General features: G+C 39.6%; 1 protein-coding gene across 2 annotated transcripts in view; it reads left to right on the forward strand.

Moving 5' to 3' along the window:
- The window catches only part of col2a1b (collagen, type II, alpha 1b), a 110,097-nt gene extending 98,075 nt beyond the window's left edge, over positions 1 to 12,022 (forward strand). For both annotated transcript variants that reach the window (XM_052526397.1, XM_052526398.1), the window contains 3 exons: positions 1 to 42; positions 452 to 694; positions 10,199 to 12,022. The exon at positions 1 to 42 is cut by the window's left edge and continues 146 nt beyond it. In XM_052526397.1, the coding sequence (XP_052382357.1) occupies positions 1 to 42; positions 452 to 694; positions 10,199 to 10,345 (432 nt within the window). In that variant the 3' untranslated portion in view covers positions 10,346 to 12,022. The remainder of the gene's footprint in view (positions 43 to 451; positions 695 to 10,198) is intronic.
- Positions 12,023 to 16,927: the final 4,905 nt, after the last annotated feature.

A 16,927-nucleotide genomic window follows, 5' to 3' on the forward strand; every position in this document is an offset into this window, starting at 1 on the left:
AAACACATCTGGTTCGGAGAGACCATGAACGGAGGATTCCACGTGAGTCACCCTTCAATCTCTTTTTTCGGCTCTCTTCTATATATTATCACGATCGTACAATCGTGATTTTTTTTCTCCCCTTTTCAATCTCAGGTGACATCTGTTATGTAGTGCACTTATTTACTCAAGCCTCTCTGTGATTTGTTTCGGGATTCCTGTTTTTTGTTTTACTAAAATACGACACAATTACTTTTTTTTACTTTTTTTTACGTACATTATCTCAATCAATGCCACTAAGTGCGTTAAAAATTCTGATATAGTTCTGATATAATGATGTCATTGATTCTTACATCCCTGTCTCCCTGTTCTCTCTCACTAGTTTTAACCATTGACATTGTAATATGACATCCATCGTTGTACCAGTCCTAACCTCCCTTCTCCCCTCCTCTCTCTCTGCTGCCCTCTACAGTTCAGCTATGGCGATGAGAGTCTGACAGCCAACACGGCCAGCATCCAGATGACCTTCCTGCGGCTCCTGTCCACCGAGGCAAATCAGAACCTCACCTACCACTGCAAGAACAGCGTGGCCTATATGGACGGGGCCACAGGGAACCTGAAGAAGGCCGTGCTGCTCCAGGGCTCCAACGACGTGGAGATCAGAGCCGAGGGCAACAGCCGCTTCACCTACAGCGTTATGGAGGACGGCTGCACGGTGAGAGGATGAACACACACACACACACACACACACACACACACACACACACACACACACACACACACACACACACACACACACACACACACACACACACACACACACACACACACACACACACACACACAGGCAACAGACACTTTATATACAATGTGATGGAGGATGGCTGCACTGTGACGAAAACACACGGAACAGTTTTGAGACTATTTAACCCCAACCCACAAATACACTCATTCACTGTCCCCTATCAATATCTATAACATGTCTATCCCCTATCAATATCTATAACATATCTGTCCCCTATCAATATCTATAACATGTCTATCCCCTATCAATATCTATAACATGTCTATAACATATCTATAACATGTCTATCCCCTATCAATATCTATAACATGTCTATCCCCTATCAATGTCTATAACATGTCTGTCCCCTATCAATATCTATAACATGTCTGTCCCCTATCAATGTCTATAACATGTCTGTCCCCTATCAATGTCTATAACATGTCTGTCGCCTATCAATATCTATAACATGTCTGTCCCCTATCAATATCTATAACATGTCTATCCCCTATCAATATCTATAACATGACTGTCCCCTATCAATATCTATAACATGTCTATCCCCTATCAATATCTATAACATATCTGTCCCCTATCGATGTCTATAACATGTCTGTCCCCTATCAATATCTATAACATGTCTATCCCCTATCAATATCTATAACATATCTGTCCCCTATCAATATCTATAACATGTCTGTCCCCTATCAATGTCTATAACATGTCTATAACATATCTATAACATGTCTATCCCCTATCAATATCTATAACATGTCTATAACATATCTATAACATGTCTATCCCCTATCAATATCTATAACATGTCTATAACATATCTATAACATGTCTGTCCCCTATCAATATCTATAACATGACTGTCCCCTATCAATATCTATAACATGTCTGTCCCCTATCAATATCTATAACATGTCTATCCCCTATCAATGTCTATAACATGTCTATAACATATCTATAACATGTCTGTCCCCTATCAATGTCTATAACATGACTGTCCCCTATCAATATCTATAACATATCTGTCCCCTATCAATATCTATAACATGTCTGTCCCCTATCAATATCTATAACATGTCTATAACATGTCTGTCCCCTATCAATGTCTATAACATATCTGTCCCCTATCAATATCTATAACATGTCTGTCCCCTATCAATATCTATAACATGTCTATCCCCTATCAATATCTATAACATATCTGTCCCCTATCAATATCTATAACATGTCTGTCCCCTATCAATGTCTATAACATGTCTATAACATATCTATAACATGTCTATCCCCTATCAATATCTATAACATATCTGTCCCCTATCAATATCTATAACATGTCTATAACATATCTATAACATGTCTATCCCCTATCAATATCTATAACATGTCTATCCCCTATCAATATCTATAACATGTCTATAACATATCTATAACATGTCTGTCCCCTCTCAATATCTATAACATGTCTATAACATATCTATAACATGTCTATCCCCTATCAATATCTATAACATGTCTATCCCCTATCAATATCTATAACATGTCTATAACATATCTATAACATGTCTATCCCCTATCAATATCTATAACATGTCTATCCCCTATCAATATCTATAACATGTCTGTCCCCTATCAATATCTATAACATGTCTATCCCCTATCAATGTCTATAACATGTCTATCCCCTATCAATATCTATAACATGTCTATCCCCTATCAATGTCTATAACATGTCTATCCCCTATCAATATCTATAACATGTCTATCCCCTATCAATATCTATAACATGTCTATCCCCTATCAATGTCTATAACATGTCTATCCCCTATCAATATCTATAACATGTCTATCCCCTATCAATGTCTATAACATGTCTATCCCCTATCAATGTCTATAACATGTCTATAACATATCTATAACATGTCTATCCCCTATCAATATCTATAACATGTCTATCCCCTATCAATATCTATAACATGTCTGTCCCCTATCAATATCTATAACATGTCTGTCCCCTATCAATATCTATAACATGTCTGTCCCCTATCAATATCTATAACATGTCTGTCCCCTATCAATGTCTATAACATGTCTGTCGCCTATCAATATCTATAACATGTCTGTCCCCTATCAATATCTATAACATGTCTGTCCCCTATCAATGTCTATAACATGTCTATAACATATCTATAACATGTCTATCCCCTATCAATATCTATAACATGTCTATAACATATCTATAACATGACTGTCCCCTATCAATATCTATAACATGACTGTCGCCTATCAATATCTATAACATGTCTGTCCCCTATCAATGTCTATAACATGTCTATAACATATCTATAACATGTCTATCCCCTATCAATATCTATAACATGTCTATAACATATCTATAACATGACTGTCCCTATCAATATCTATAACATGTCTGTCCCCTATCAATGTCTATAACATGTCTATCCCTATCAATGTCTATAACATGACTGTCCCCTATCAATATCTATAACATGTCTATAACATATCTATAACATGTCTGTCCCCTATCAATGTCTATAACATGACTGTCCCCTATCAATGTCTGTAACATGTCTGTCCCCTATCAATATCTATAACATGTCTGTCCCCTATCAATATCTATAACATGTCTGTCCCTATCAATGTTTGTAACATATCTGTCCCCTATCAATATCTATAACATGTCTGTCCCCTATCAATGTCTGTAACATATCTGTCCCCTATCAATATCTATAACATATCTGTCCCCTATCAATGTCTGTAACATATCTGTCCCCTATCAATATCTATAACATGTCTATCCCTATCAATATCTATAACATATTGTCCCCTCAATGTCTATAACATGTCTATAACATATCTATAACATATCTGTCCCTATCAATATCTATAACATATTGTCCCCTAATGTCTATAACATGTCTATAACATATCTGTCCCCTATCAATATCTATAACATGTCTATCCCCTATCAATATCTATAACATGTCTATAACATATCTATAACATGTCTGTCCCCTATCAATATAACTATAACATGTCTATAACATATCTATAACATATCTGTCCCCTATCAATATCTATAACATGTCTATCCCCTATCAATATCTATAACATGTCTATAACATATCTATAACATGTCTGTCCCCTATCAATGTCTATAACATGTCTATCCCCTATCAATGTCTATAACATGTCTATCCCCTATCAATATCTATAACATATCTATAACATGTCTGTCCCCTATCAATATCTATAACATATCTATAACATGTCTATCCCCTATCAATATCTGTAACATGTCTGTCCCCTATTAATATCTATAACATGTCTATCCCCTATCAATATCTATAACATGTCTATCCCCTATCAATATCTATAACATGTCTATAACATATCTATAACATGTCTATCCCCTATCAATATCTATAACATGTCTATCCCCTATCAATATCTATAACATGTCTGTCCCCTATCAATATCTATAACATGTCTATCCCCTATCAATGTCTATAACATGTCTATCCCCTATCAATATCTATAACATGTCTATCCCCTATCAATGTCTATAACATGTCTATCCCCTATCAATATCTATAACATGTCTATCCCCTATCAATATCTATAACATGTCTATCCCCTATCAATGTCTATAACATGTCTATCCCCTATCAATATCTATAACATGTCTATCCCCTATCAATGTCTATAACATGTCTATCCCCTATCAATATCTATAACATGTCTATAACATATCTATAACATGTCTGTCCCCTATCAATGTCTATAACATGTCTGTCGCCTATCAATGTCTATAACATGTCTGTCCCCTATCAATATCTATAACATGTCTGTCCCCTATCAATATCTATAACATGTCTGTCCCCTATCAATATCTATAACATGTCTATCCCCTATCAATGTCTATAACATGTCTATCCCCTATCAATATCTATAACATGACTGTCGCCTATCAATATCTATAACATGTCTATCCCCTATCAATGTCTATAACATGTCTATAACATATCTATAACATGTCTATCCCCTATCAATATCTATAACATGTCTATAACATATCTATAACATGACTGTCCCCTATCAATATCTATAACATGACTGTCGCCTATCAATATCTATAACATGTCTGTCCCCTATCAATGTCTATAACATGTCTATAACATATCTATAACATGTCTATCCCCTATCAATATCTATAACATGTCTATAACATATCTATAACATGACTGTCCCCTATCAATATCTATAACATGTCTGTCCCCTATCAATGTCTATAACATGTCTATCCCTATCAATGTCTATAACATGACTGTCCCCTATCAATATCTATAACATGTCTATAACATATCTATAACATGTCTGTCCCCTATCAATATCTATAACATGACTGTCCCTATCAATGTCTGTAACATATCTGTCCCCTATCAATATCTATAACATGTCTGTCCCCTATCAATGTCTATAACATGTCTGTCCCCTATCAATATCTATAACATGTCTGTCCCCTATCAATGTCTATAACATGTCTGTCCCCTATCAATGTCTGTAACATATCTGTCCCCTATCAATGTCTATAACATGTCTATCCCCTATCAATATCTATAACATGTCTATCCCCTATCAATATCTATAACATGTCTATCCCCTATCAATATCTATAACATATTGTCCCCTCTCAATGTCTATAACATATCTATAACATGTCTATCCCCTATCAATATCTATAACATATTGTCCCCTCTCAATGTCTATAACATGTCTATAACATATCTGTCCCCTATCAATATCTATAACATGTCTATCCCCTATCAATATCTATAACATGTCTATAACATATCTATAACATGTCTGTCCCTATCAATGTCTATAACATGTCTATAACATGTCTATAACATATCTATAACATGTCTGTCCCCTATCAATATCTATAACATGTCTATCCCCTATCAATATCTATAACATGTCTATAACATATCTATAACATGTCTGTCCCATATCAATGTCTATAACATGACTGTCCCCTATCAATATCTATAACATGTCTGTCCCCTATCAATATCTATAACATGTCTATAACATGTCTGTCCCCTATCAATATCTATAACATATCTATAACATGTCTGTCCCCTATCAATATCTATAACATGTCTGTCCCCTATCAATGTCTATAACATGTCTATCCCCTATCAATATCTATAACATGTCTCTCAATATCTATAACATATCTATAACATGTCTGTCCCCTATCAATGTCTATAACATGACTGTCCCCTATCAATATCTATAACATGTCTGTCCCTATCAATATCTATAACATATCTATAACATGACTGTCCCCTATCAATATCTATAACATGTCTGTCCCCTATCAATATCTATAACATGTCTGTCCCTATCAATATCTATAACATATCTGTCCCCTATCAATATCTATAACATGTCTGTCCCTATCAATATCTATAACATGTCTGTCCCCTATCAATATCTATAACATATCTGTCCCCTATCAATGTCTATAACATGTCTATCCCCTATCAATATCTATAACATATCTGTCCCCTCTCAATGTCTATAACATGTCTATAAATATCTATAACATGTCTGTCCCCTATCAATATCTATAACATGTCTATAACATATCTATAACATGTCTATCCCCTATCAATATCTATAACATGTCTGTCCCCTATTAATATCTATAACATGTCTGTCCCCTATAATAACATGTCTATCCCCTATCAATATCTATAACATATCTGTCCCCTATCAATATCTATAACATGTCTATCCCCTATCAATGTCTATAACATGTCTATCCCCTATCAATATCTATAACATGTCTATCCCTATCAATATCTATAACATGTCTGTCCCCTATCAATGTCTATAACATGACTGTCCCCTATCAATATCTATAACATGTCTGTCCCCTATCAATGTCTATAACATGTCTATAACATATCTATAACATGTCTGTCCCTATCAATGTCTATAACATGACTGTCCCCTATCAATATCTGTCTATAACATGTCTATAACATATCTATAACATATCTGTCCCCTATCAATATCTATAACATGTCTATCCCCTATCAATATCTATAACATGTCTATAACATATCTATAACATGTCTGTCCCCTATCAATGTCTATAACATGTCTGTCCCCTCAATATCTATAACATGTCTATAACATATCTATAACATGTCTGTCCCTATCAATGTCTATAACATGACTGTCCCTATCAATATCTATAACATGTCTGTCCCCTATCAATATCTATAACATATTGTCCCCTCTCAATGTCTATAACATATCTATAACATGTCTATCCCCTATCAATATCTATAACATATTGTCCCCTCTCAATGTCTATAACATGTCTATAACATATCTATAACATGTCTGTCCCCTATCAATGTCTATAACATGACTGTCCCCTATCAATATCTATAACATGTCTGTCCCCTATCAATATCTATAACATATCTGTCCCCTATCAATGTCTATAACATGTCTATCCCCTATCAATATCTATAACATATTGTCCCCTCTCAATGTCTATAACATGTCTGTCCCCTATCAATATCTATAACATATCTGTCCCCTATCAATGTCTATAACATGTCTATCCCCTATCAATATCTATAACATATTGTCCCCTCTCAATGTCTATAACATGTCTATAACATAGCTATAACATATCTGTCCCCTATCAATATCTATAACATGTCTATAACATATCTATAACATGTCTATCCCCTATCAATATCTATAACATGTCTGTCCCTATTAATATCTATAACATGTCTGTCCCCTATCAATATCTATAACATGTCTATCCTATCAATATCTATAACATATCTATAACATGACTGTCCCCTATCAATATCTATAACATATCTGTCCCTATCAATATCTATAACATATCTGTCCCCTATCAATGTCTATAACATATCTGTCCCCTATCAATGTCTATAACATGTCTGTCCCCTATCAATATCTATAACATGTCTGTCCCCTATCAATATCTATAACATATCTGTCCCCTATCGATGTCTATAACATGTCTATCCCCTATCAATATCTATAACATATTGTCCCCTCTCAATGTCTATAACATGTCTATAACATATCTATAACATATCTGTCCCCTATCAATATCTATAACATGTCTATAACATATCTATAACATGTCTGTCCCCTATCAATATCTATAACATGTCTGTCCCCTATCAATATCTATAACATGTCTGTCCCCTATCAATATCTATAACATGTCTGTCCCCTATCAATATCTATAACATGTCTGTCCCCTATCAATATCTATAACATGTCTATCCCCTATCAATGTCTATAACATGTCTATCCCCTATCAATATCTATAACATGTCTATCCCCTATCAATATCTATAACATGTCTGTCCCCTATCAATATCTATAACATGTCTGTCCCCTATCAATATCTATAACATGTCTGTCCCCTATCAATGTCTATAACATGTCTATAACATATCTATAACATGTCTGTCCCTATCAATGTCTATAACATGACTGTCCCCTATCAATGTCTATAACATGTCTATAACATGTCTATAACATATCTATAACATATCTGTCCCCTATCAATATCTATAACATGTCTATCCCTATCAATATCTATAACATGTCTATAACATATCTATAACATGTCTGTCCCCTATCAATGTCTATAACATGTCTGTCCCTCAATATCTATATGTCTATAACATATCTATAACATGTCTGTCCCCTATCAATGTCTATAACATGACTGTCCCCTATCAATATCTATAACATGTCTGTCCCCTATCAATATCTATAACATATCTGTCCCCTATCAATGTCTATAACATGTCTATCCCCTATCAATATCTATAACATATTGTCCCCTATCAATATCTATAACATATCTGTCCCCTCTCAATGTCTATAACATGTCTATAACATATCTATAACATGTCTGTCCCTATCAATGTCTATAACATGACTGTCCCCTATCAATATCTATAACATGTCTGTCCCCTATCAATATCTATAACATATCTGTCCCCTATCAATGTCTATAACATGTCTGTCCCCTATCAATGTCTATAACATGTCTGTCCCCTATCAATATCTATAACATGTCTGTCCCCTATCAATATCTATAACATATCTGTCCCCTATCGATGTCTATAACATGTCTATCCCCTATCAATATCTATAACATATTGTCCCCTCTCAATGTCTATAACATGTCTATAACATATCTATAACATGTCTGTCCCCTATCAATATCTATAACATGTCTGTCCCCTATCAATATCTATAACATGTCTGTCCCCTATCAATATCTATAACATGTCTGTCCCCTATCAATATCTATAACATGTCTGTCCCCTATCAATATCTATAACATATCTGTCCCCTATCAATATCTATAACATGTCTATCCCCTATCAATATCTATAACATGTCTGTCCCCTATCAATATCTATAACATGTCTATCCCCTATCAATATCTATAACATATCTGTCCCCTATCAATGTCTATAACATGTCTGTCCCCTATCAATATCTATAACATATCTGTCCCCTATCAATATCTATAACATATCTGTCCCCTATCAATGTCTATAACATATCTGTCCCCTATCGATGTCTATAACATATCTGTCCCTATCAATATCTATAACATATCTGTCCCTATCGTGTCTATAACATGTCTGTCCCCTATCAATGTCTATAACATGACTGTCCCCTATCAATATCTATAACATGTCTGTCCCCTATCAATATCTATAACATGTCTGTCCCCTATCAATATCTATAACATATCTGTCCCCTATCGATGTCTATAACATGTCTATAACATATCTATAACATGTCGGTCCCCTATCAATGTCTATAACATGTCTATAACATATCTATAACATGTCTGTCCCCTATCAATGTCTATAACATGTCTGTCCCCTATCAATATCTATAACATATCTGTCCCCTATCGATGTCTATAACATGTCTATCCCCTATCAATATCTATAACATATTGTCCCCTCTCAATGTCTATAACTTGTCTATAACATATCTATAACATGTCGGTCCCCTATCAATATCTATAACATATTGTCCCCTCTCAATGTCTATAACATGTCTATAACATATCTATAACATGTCTGTCCCCTATCAATATCTATAACATATCTGTCCCCTCTCAATGTCTATAACATGTCTATAACATATCTATAACATGTCTGTCCCCTATCAATGTCTATAACATGACTGTCCCCTATCAATGTCTATAACATGACTGTCCCCTATCAATATCTATAACATGTCTGTCCCCTATCAATATCTATAACATGTCTGTCTCTCTGTCCCCAGAAACATAAAGGAACGTGGGGAAAGACAGTGATTGAGTACAGATCCCAGAAGACCAGCCGGCTGCCCATCGTGGACATCGCTCCTGTGGATATTGGAGGAGCGGACCAAGAGTTTGGTGTTGACGTCGGCGCAGTTTGCTTCTTGTAAAGAAAGAGGGATGAAAAGAAGGAGAAGTAGAGGGGAAAAACACATAAAATATGAGAGAGAGGAACACACGCTTCTATCAAAAAAAGGAAGAATGAAAGAAAGAATAGAGAAAGATCAAGACACTTTTATATAATTTTTTTGTTTAAGTAGAAAGTGCTTTTTCCAACTAAGTCCTGCACTGAATGGCACCGGCAATATTCATCTGGGATTTCGTGGCCTTCCAGTCTCCCTCCATCAGACCCCCCTCCCATGGTGCCCCAGCCCTCCCTCCACCCCCCACCCTGGGAGCACCACCCCACTAACAAGAAGGATCGAGGAGAAGAGGAGAAAAAGGCAGCGTGCCAGACAATGAGTTGGTGTTATTTATTTATTGTTCAGGTGTGGGTCCCAGGTGTGTTAGGACTGAGTGTGTGTAGCCTGTAAAAAGGCCCCATCCACAACAACATACATATTCTATTAGTCTCCTCTTTTCATTGTTCCTCTTCTATTCCTCCACACCCTAAATATTATACCAATTCCAAACCAAAAAATCTGTCAGTGTGATACGTGCAGGTGTTCCTAGTTCCAACCGCCGCCCCAGTGTGTATCAGGAAGTTACTGTGTATTATAATAAAGTCAAATGGTGCTATTGTTGTAAAACAAGTCTGTATTCTTTAACAACCAGATACTAATGTATTAGTGACATGTTTATAATGTGTGTGCATGTATGTATATGTGTGTATACATATATATATATATATATATATATATATGCATTTTTCAGAGAGTACATTTCACACTGAGATCATTTTCCAGAGTGGTAAATGTTGCTGCCCGCCCCTCCAACCCAACTCTGACCCTTCTCCGTGGGAACCCAATGACACAAAAACCATGTCCATAATATATTTTGTAAAGAGACATGTTCAATTCGGAATCAATCCGAGCTCTAAATTTATTTTGTTTTTTTAATTTTGTTTTAATGATAATATTTTAAGCTACCTCACACACACACACAGAAAGAAACAACAGAGCAAAGTTAAATCCTGTTTCCAAGTTTACAAATCCAGCTTTGGCAATCTTATTTTTTGGTGCATTTGACCCCATGTTGTGAGAAGCCCACCAGAAGTTGACTTTGACCGTTGACCTATCCCACTCCACTTCCTCCCATAAACCCCCTGCTGTCCCCTCACACAGGAAGTACCTTCTGCCCTGGTAGGAAGTACCTCGACCCTGGCCATGCCCCTCTAGGATCAGGAACGGGATATGGCTTTTTGACTTGATATCACGACTGGACAATCCAGCCCTCATTTACACACAGAGGGACCCTCCGCAGGGGGTTTATGGGAGGAAGTGGAGTGCCCTGGTCGAGGCACCAGAGGGACCCTCTGCAGGGGGTTTATGGGAGGAAGTGGAGTGCCCTGGTCGAGGCACCACGACCAGGGCAGAGGGACCCTCTGCAGGGGGTTTATGGGAGGAAGTGGAGTGCCCTGGTCGAGGCACCACGACCAGGGCAGAGGGTGTGCATTCGTTTGTGAGGGGGTGGTAAATATATTTTTTATATTAATAATAATAGTAATATTGTTAATAATAACATCATTACTATTATTATTATTATTATTAAATATGATGATCATGATTTTGTTTTTGTTACGGTTTTGATTAATGTAAATTGGAAATAAAAGAAAAAAAAACAATTAACAGGCTGAAGTCGCTTTTTATTTTATTGATTTTTGTTGTTGTTTTTTGGGGGGGTTGTTATTCACCCCCCTTCCCCCCCATAATGCTCCAGAGAAGAGTGTGTGGGGTTGATATTCACCCCCCATAATGCTCCAGAGAAGAGTGTGTGTGGGGTTGATATTCACCCCCCATAATGCTCCAGAGAAGAGTGTGTGTGGGGTTGATATTCACCCCCCATAATGCTCCAGAGAAGAGTGTGTGTGGGGTTGATATTCACCCCCCATAATGCTCCAGAGAAGAGTGTGTATGGGGTTGTTATTCACCCCCCATAATGCTCCAGAGAAGAGTGTGTGTGGGGTTGATATTCACCCCCCATAATGCTCCAGAGAAGAGTGTGTGTGGGGTTGATATTCACCCCCCATAATGCTCCAGAGAAGAGTGTGTGGGGGGTTGTTATTCACACCCCATAATGCTCCAGAGAAGAGTGTGTGGGGGGTTGTTATTCACCCCCCCATAATGCTCCAGAGAAGAGTGTGTGTGGGGTTGATATTCACCCCCCATAATGCTCCAGAGAAGAGTGTGTATGGCGTACGCAGGCGCCGACTGAGATGGCCGCCTCGCTTCGCGTTCCTAGGAAACTATGCAGTTTTTAGTTTTTTTACGTGTTATTTCTTACATTAGTACCCCAGGTCATCTTAGGTTTCATTACATACAGTCGAGAAGAACTACTGAATATAAGATCAGCGTCAACTCACCATCAGTACGACCAAGAATATGTTTTCCGCGACGCGGATCCTGTGTTCTGCCTTACAAACAGGACAACGGAATGGATTGCTTGCAGCGACCCAAGGAAACGACTACGAAAAAGAGGGAAACGCGGCGGTGTTCTGGTCAGACTCCGAAAAAGGGCACATCGCGCACCACTTCCCAGTATTCTTCTTGCCAATGTCCAGTCTCTCGACAACAAGGTTGATGAAATCCGAGCAAGGGTGGCATTCCAGAGGGACATCAGAGACTGCAACGTTCTCTGCTTTACGGAAACATGGCTTACTGGGAAGACGCTATCCAGGGCGGTGCAGCCAACGGGTTTCTCCACGCATCGCGCGGACAGAAACAAACATCTCTCTGGTAAGAAGAGTGGCGGGGCGTATGCCTCATGACTAACGGGACATGGTGTGATGAAGGAAACATACAGGAACTCAAATCCTTCTGTTCACCTGATTTAGAATTCCTCACAATCAAATGTAGACCGCATTATCTTCCAAGAGAATTCTCTTCGATTATAATCACATCCGTATATATCCCCCAAGCAGACACATCGATGGCTCTGAACGAACTTTATTTAACTCTTTGCAAACTGGAAAACATTTATCCGGAGGCTGCATTCATTGTAGCTGGGGATTTTAACAAAGCCAATCTGAAAACAAGACTCCCTAAATTTTATCAGCATATCGATTGCGCAACCAGGGGTGGTAAAACCTTGGATCATTGTTACTCTAACTTCCGCGACGCATATAAGGCCCCGCCCCCCTTTCGGAAAAGCTGACCACGACTCCATTTTGCTGATCCCTGCCTACAGGCAGAAATTAAAACAAGAGGCTCCCACGCTGAGGTCTGTCCAACGCTGGTCAGACCAAGCTGACTCTACACTCCAAGACTGCTTCCATCACGTGGACTGGGACATGTTTCGTATTGCGTCAGATGGGAATATTGACGAATACGCTGATTCGGTGTGCGAGTTCATTAGAACGTGCGTCGAAGATGTCGTTCCCATAGCAACGATAAAAACATTCCCTAACCAGAAACCGTGGATTGATGGCAGCATTCGCGTGAAACTGAAAGCGCGAACCACTGCTTTTAATCAGGGCAAGGTGTCTGGCAACATGACTGAATACAAACAGTGCAGCTATTCCCTCAGCAAGGCTATTAAACAAGCTAAGCGTCAGTACAGAGACAAAGTGGAATCTCAATTCAATGGCTCAGACACAAGAGGCATGTGGCAGGGTCTACAGTCAATCACGGACTACAAGATTAAATCCAGCCCAGTCACGGACCAGGATGTCTTGCTCCCAGGCAGACTAAATAACTTTTTTGCCCGCTTTGAGGACAATACAGTACCACTGACACGGCCTGCAACGGAAACATGCGGTCTCTCCTTCACTGCAGCCGAGGTGAGTAAGACATTTAAACGTGTTAACCCTCGCAAGGCTGCAGGCCCAGACGGCATCCCCAGCCGCGCCCTCAGAGCATGCGCAGACCAGCTGGCCGGTGTGTTTTACGGACATATTCAATCAATCCCTATACCAGTCTGCTGTTCCCACATGCTTCAAGAGGGCCACCATTGTTCCTGTTCCCAAGAAAGCTAAGGTAACTGAGCTAAACGACTACCGCCCCGTAGCACTCACTTCCGTCATCATGAAGTGCTTTGAGAGACTAGTCAAGGACCATATCACCTCCACCCTACCTGACACCCTAGACCCACTCCAATTTGCTTACCGCCCAAATAGGTCCACAGACGATGCAATCTCAAACACACTGCACACTGCCCTAACCCACCTGGACAAGAGGAATACCTATGTGAGAATGCTGTTCATCGACTACAGCTCGGCATTCAACACCATAGTACCCTCCAAGCTCGTCATCAAGCTCGAGACCCTGGGTCTCGACCCCGCCCTGTGCAACTGGGTACTGGACTTCCTGACGGGCCGCCCCCAGGTGGTGAGGGTAGGCAACAACATCTCCTCCCCGCTGATCCTCAACACGGGGCCCCACAAGGGTGCGTTCTGAGCCCTCTCCTGTACTCCCTGTTCACCCACGACTGCGTGGCCACGCACGCCTCCAACTCAATCATCAAGTTTGCGGACGACACAACAGTGGTAGGCTTGATTACCAACAACGACGAGACGGCCTACAGGGAGGAGGTGAGGGCCCTCGGAGTGTGGTGTCAGGAAAATAACCTCACACTCAACGTCAACAAAACTAAGGAGATGATTGTGGACTTCAGGAAACAGCAGAGGGAACACCCCCTATCCACATCGATGGAACAGTAGTGGAGAGGGTAGCTAGTTTTAAGTTCCTCGGCATACACATCACAGACAAACTGAATTGGTCCACTCACACTGACAGCGTCGTGAAGAAGAGCGCAGCAGCGCCTATTCAACCTCAGGAGGCTGAAGAAATTCGGCTTGTCACCAAAAGCACTCACAAACTTCTACAGATGCACAATCGAGAGCATCCTGGCGGGCTGTATCACCGCCTGGTACGGCAACTGCTCCGCCCTCAACCGTAAGGCTCTCCAGAGGGTAGTGAGGACTGCACAACGCATCACCGGGGAAAACTACCTGCCCTCCAGGACACCTACACCACCCGTTGTTACAGGAAGGCCATAAAGATCATCAAGGACATCAACCACCCGAACCACTGCCTGTTCACCCCGCTATCATCCAGAAGGCGAGGTCAGTACAGGTGCATCAAAGCTGGGACCGAGAGACTGAAAAACAGCTTCTATCTCAAGGCCATCAGACTGTTAAACAGCCACCACTACCATTGAGTGGCTGCTGCCAACACACTGTCATTGACACTGACCCAACTCCAGCCATTTTAATAATGGGAATTGATGGGAAATTATGTAAATATATCACTAGCCACTTTAAACAATGCTACCTTATATAATGTTACTTACCCTACATTATTCATCTCATATGCATATGTATATACTGTACTCTACATCATCGACTGCATCCTTATGTAACACATGTATCACTAGCCACTTTAACTATGCCACTTTGTTTACTTTGTCTACACACTCATCTCATATGTATATACTGTACTCGATACCATCTACTGTATGCTGCTCTGTACCATCACTCATTCATATATCCTTATGTACATGTTCCTTATCCCCTTACACTGTGTATAAGACAGTAGTTTTGGAATTGTTAGTTAGATTACTTGTTGGTTATCACTGCATTGTCGGAACTAGAAGCACAAGCATTTCGCTACACTCGCATTTAACGTCTGCTAACCATGTGTATGTGACAAATAAAATTGGATTTGATATGGGGTTGTTATTCACCCCCCATAATGCTCCAGAGAAGAGTGTGTGTGGGGTTGATATTCACCCCCCATAATGCTCCAGAGAAGAGTGTGTGGGGGGTTGTTATTCACCCCCCATAATGCTCCAGAGAAGAGTGTGTGTGGGGTTGATATTCACCCCCCATAATGCTCCAGAGAAGAGTGTGTGTGGGGTTGTTATTCACACCCCCATAATGCTCCAGAGAAGAGTGTGTGTGGGGTTGATATTCACCCCCCATAATGCTCCAGAGAAGAGTGTGTGTGGGGTTGATATTCACTCCCCATAATGCTCCAGAGAAGAGTGTGTGTGGGGTCGATATTCACCCCCTATAATGCTCCAGAGAAGAGTGTGTGGGGGGTTGTTATTCACACCCCATAATGCTCCAGAGAAGAGTGTGTGGGGGGTTGTTATTCACCCCCCCCCCATAATGCTCCAGAGAAGAGTGTGTGTGGGGTTGATATTCACCCCCCATAATGCTCCAGAGAAGAGTGTGTGGGGTTGATATTCACCCCCCATAATGCTCCAGAGAAGAGTGTGTGTGGGGTTGATATTCACCCCCCATAATGCTCCAGAGGTGGGGTTGTTATTCACCCCCCCCCATAATGCTCCAGAGAAGAGTGTGTGTGGGGTTGATATTCACCCCCCATAATGCTCCAGAGAAGAGTGTGTGGGGGTTGATATTCACCCCCCATAATGCTCCAGAGAAGAGTGTGTGTGGGGTTGATATTCACCCCCCATAATGCTCCAGAGAAGAGTGTGTGTGGGGTTGTTATTCACCCCCCCATAATGCTCCCAGAGAAGAGTGTGTGGGGTTGATATTCACCCCCCATAATGCTCCAGAGAAGAGTGTG

Source organism: Oncorhynchus keta, chromosome 10 (assembly GCF_023373465.1).
Source record: "Oncorhynchus keta strain PuntledgeMale-10-30-2019 chromosome 10, Oket_V2, whole genome shotgun sequence".
Classification (NCBI taxonomy): Eukaryota; Metazoa; Chordata; class Actinopteri; order Salmoniformes; family Salmonidae; genus Oncorhynchus; species Oncorhynchus keta.